This window comes from Rhincodon typus, chromosome 28 (assembly GCF_021869965.1).
Source record: "Rhincodon typus isolate 14 chromosome 28, sRhiTyp1.1, whole genome shotgun sequence".
Classification (NCBI taxonomy): Eukaryota; Metazoa; Chordata; class Chondrichthyes; order Orectolobiformes; family Rhincodontidae; genus Rhincodon; species Rhincodon typus.
In genome coordinates, this window is record NC_063359.1 from 37,220,569 (window position 1) to 37,223,147 (window position 2,579).

The 2,579-nt window shown below is 46.4% G+C and overlaps 1 protein-coding gene across 1 annotated transcript in view; it reads left to right on the forward strand.

Annotated features, from left to right (window-relative positions):
• Positions 1-352: 352 nt before the first annotated feature.
• Positions 353-2,579, forward strand: part of LOC109937100 (collagen alpha-1(XXVII) chain B-like) — a 298,313-nt gene continuing 296,086 nt past the window's right edge. The window contains exons 1-2 of the mRNA XM_048613403.1: positions 353-360; positions 1,845-1,915. Coding sequence (XP_048469360.1) covers positions 353-360; positions 1,845-1,915 — 79 coding nt within the window. The remainder of the gene's footprint in view (positions 361-1,844; positions 1,916-2,579) is intronic.

Sequence of the window (2,579 nt, forward strand, 5' to 3'; positions counted from 1 at the left end):
AGCTGGTTTTGTAATGCAGAGTGATGCCAACAATGTGGGTTCCGTTCCTGTAGCAGCTGAAGTTACTATGAAGATGCCACTTTGCCCGAGGTGTGGTAACCCACCGCCAGTTGTTTCTCTCTGATAAGAAAGTGGGACCATGTTGACGGTATATTTACTTGTTATTCCTGGTGAACGAGAGGATGCATCTACTGTAACAGTAGAGATGTAATGGATGTGTGAAGGGCTACTGGAATTAAATGTGTCCCATGTGGGAAGCGTGAGCGTTATATGCGAGGTGTTTAATATATTATCAGTATATCAATATAGTAACACCGTCTACGCGTTGTGTCCAATTTTCTGAGTGAGCCTAATGGCTAGGTGAGTGGTCCCTTATTTTTTTAAGCAGCTTCTGCTTCCAAGCCATTTCTTAGGAGAAAGCAGGACCACGGGAGATAGGGCGCACATGCAGTAAATCTTAGAATCCAGACAGTGCGGAAGGAGGCCATTTGGCCCATCAAGCCTGCACCAGCCCTCTGAACAGCGTCTGAACAACTACTCAGAGAGTGGTAAGGGCGTGGAATGCCCTTCCTGCAACAGTAGTAGACTCGCCCACTTTAAGGGCATTTATTGGCGCAACATCGAGGGCCGAAGGGCCTGTACTGCGCTGTAATGTTCTATGTTCTATGTTCTGTGTCCCACCCTATCCCTTGACCCCACATTTACCGTATCTAAACCACCTTGCTTACCCTGAACATTATGAACAATTTCAGTTCTGGGATGGTTAGCACTGCTGCCTCACAGCGCCAGGGACCTGGTTTGATTCCAACCTTGGGTGACTGTCTGTGTGGAGGTTGCAGATTCTCCTCCGGGTGCTCCGGTTTCCCTCCCACAGTCCAAAGAGGTGCAGATTTGGAGGATTAGCCATGGGAAGTGCAGTGTGGGTGTGGGTGGGATGCTCGTCTGTGGGACAGTGTGGACTCAATGGGCTAAATAGCCTGCTGATTCTACGAATTCACCTAACCTGCACGTCTTTGGACAGTGAGAGGAAACCAGAGCTCCCGGAGGAAACCCACGCAGACACAGGGAGAACATGCAAACTCCATGCAGACAGTTGCTTGAGTTTACAATCGAGCCCAGGTCCCTGGGCACAGTGAGGCAGCAGTGCTAACCACTGAGCCATTGTGTAGAGAAATGGGAAATGTTTTAAGGTCAGGTTTCTGAGGTGGATTAGTTTTGTTGGGGTTGGCAGAACAGTCAGTGTCTGGAGGGTCCCCTCCAGGTGCAGTCTGGGGGAATCCCGGTATTCCAAGGAACCTGTTCCTCCTCTCTCACCCTATCTGCCTCATCTGAGTTTCTCAGCATGTTCTGTTTCCACAAAAAGGGAAGCAGGGCTGGTGTCACGAAGGGTGACTAACACATGCACTGGACTTCCGCATCTCTCAATATGAGCAAAAAAGGCAAGAATCATTCAAGAAGATCTAAAGGTTTAGGGAAGCGTGTATTTTCCTTCTAATTTAAATGGCAGGCCTTTGTCAGTTCCATTTTTTCAATATTAGAATTTAGTGGAGTAGATCAAATTTGTAAGTAGGACATTATTATTGACTAAAAACCAATAAAACTGTGGATGCCGTAAATCAGAAACAAAAACAGAAATTGCTGGAAAAGCTCAGCAGGTCTGGCAGCATCTGTGGAGAGAAATCAGAGTTAGCATTTCGGGTCCAGTCCTGAAGAAGGTCACTAGATCCAAAATGTTAACTCTGCTTTCTCCGCATCGGTGCTCGAGCAATTTCTGCTTTAGCAGCATTGTTGTTGACATTAGGTACAAATTTTAATGAAATTCTAACCTGTATTTGTTTCCCCAGGAGAGCCCTCATTCTCTGTGCTGTGCTATGTTGTACTTGCTACCTGGGACTTGCACAAGTACTGCCTGAAGGTAAGGTTTGTTTGATTATTAACTATTTATCAATAGAATAGTGTCATTACAGGTCTGATGTCTGAAATCCCCCACCCTTGAGACAGAGACTTTACTGGATTTTGGGTTACCTGTCAGTATTTACAATAATTTCCAACCCCAGCCCCAGATTCCCATCTATTTCATGGTCTCTCCCAAATTCACTTAAAATAGAATTCCTATAGTGTGGAAATGGGCCATTCGGCCCAACGAGCCCACACTGACCCTCCGAAGAGCATCCTCCCCAGACCCATACCCCTACCCTATCCCTGCATTTCCCATGGCTATTGCACCTAAGCCTACACATCCCTGAACACTATGGGCAATTTAGCATGGCCTGTCCACGTAATCTGCACATCATTGGGCTGCGGGAGGCAACCGGAGCACACGGAGGAAACCCACACAGACACAGGGAGAATGTGCAAACTCCACACAGAGAGTCGCTTGAGCCACTGTAACAATTTCAAAGCTCTCCACTCTGTTGCATATTACGAAGATATGAAACAGGAGCTGGAATAGGCTGTTCAGCACCTCAAATCTCCTCCACCATTGAATAAAATTGTAGATTAACCAGTTGTAATCTCAAATCTCCTCCACCATTGAATAAAATTGTAGATTAACCAGTTGTAATCTCAAATCTCCTCCA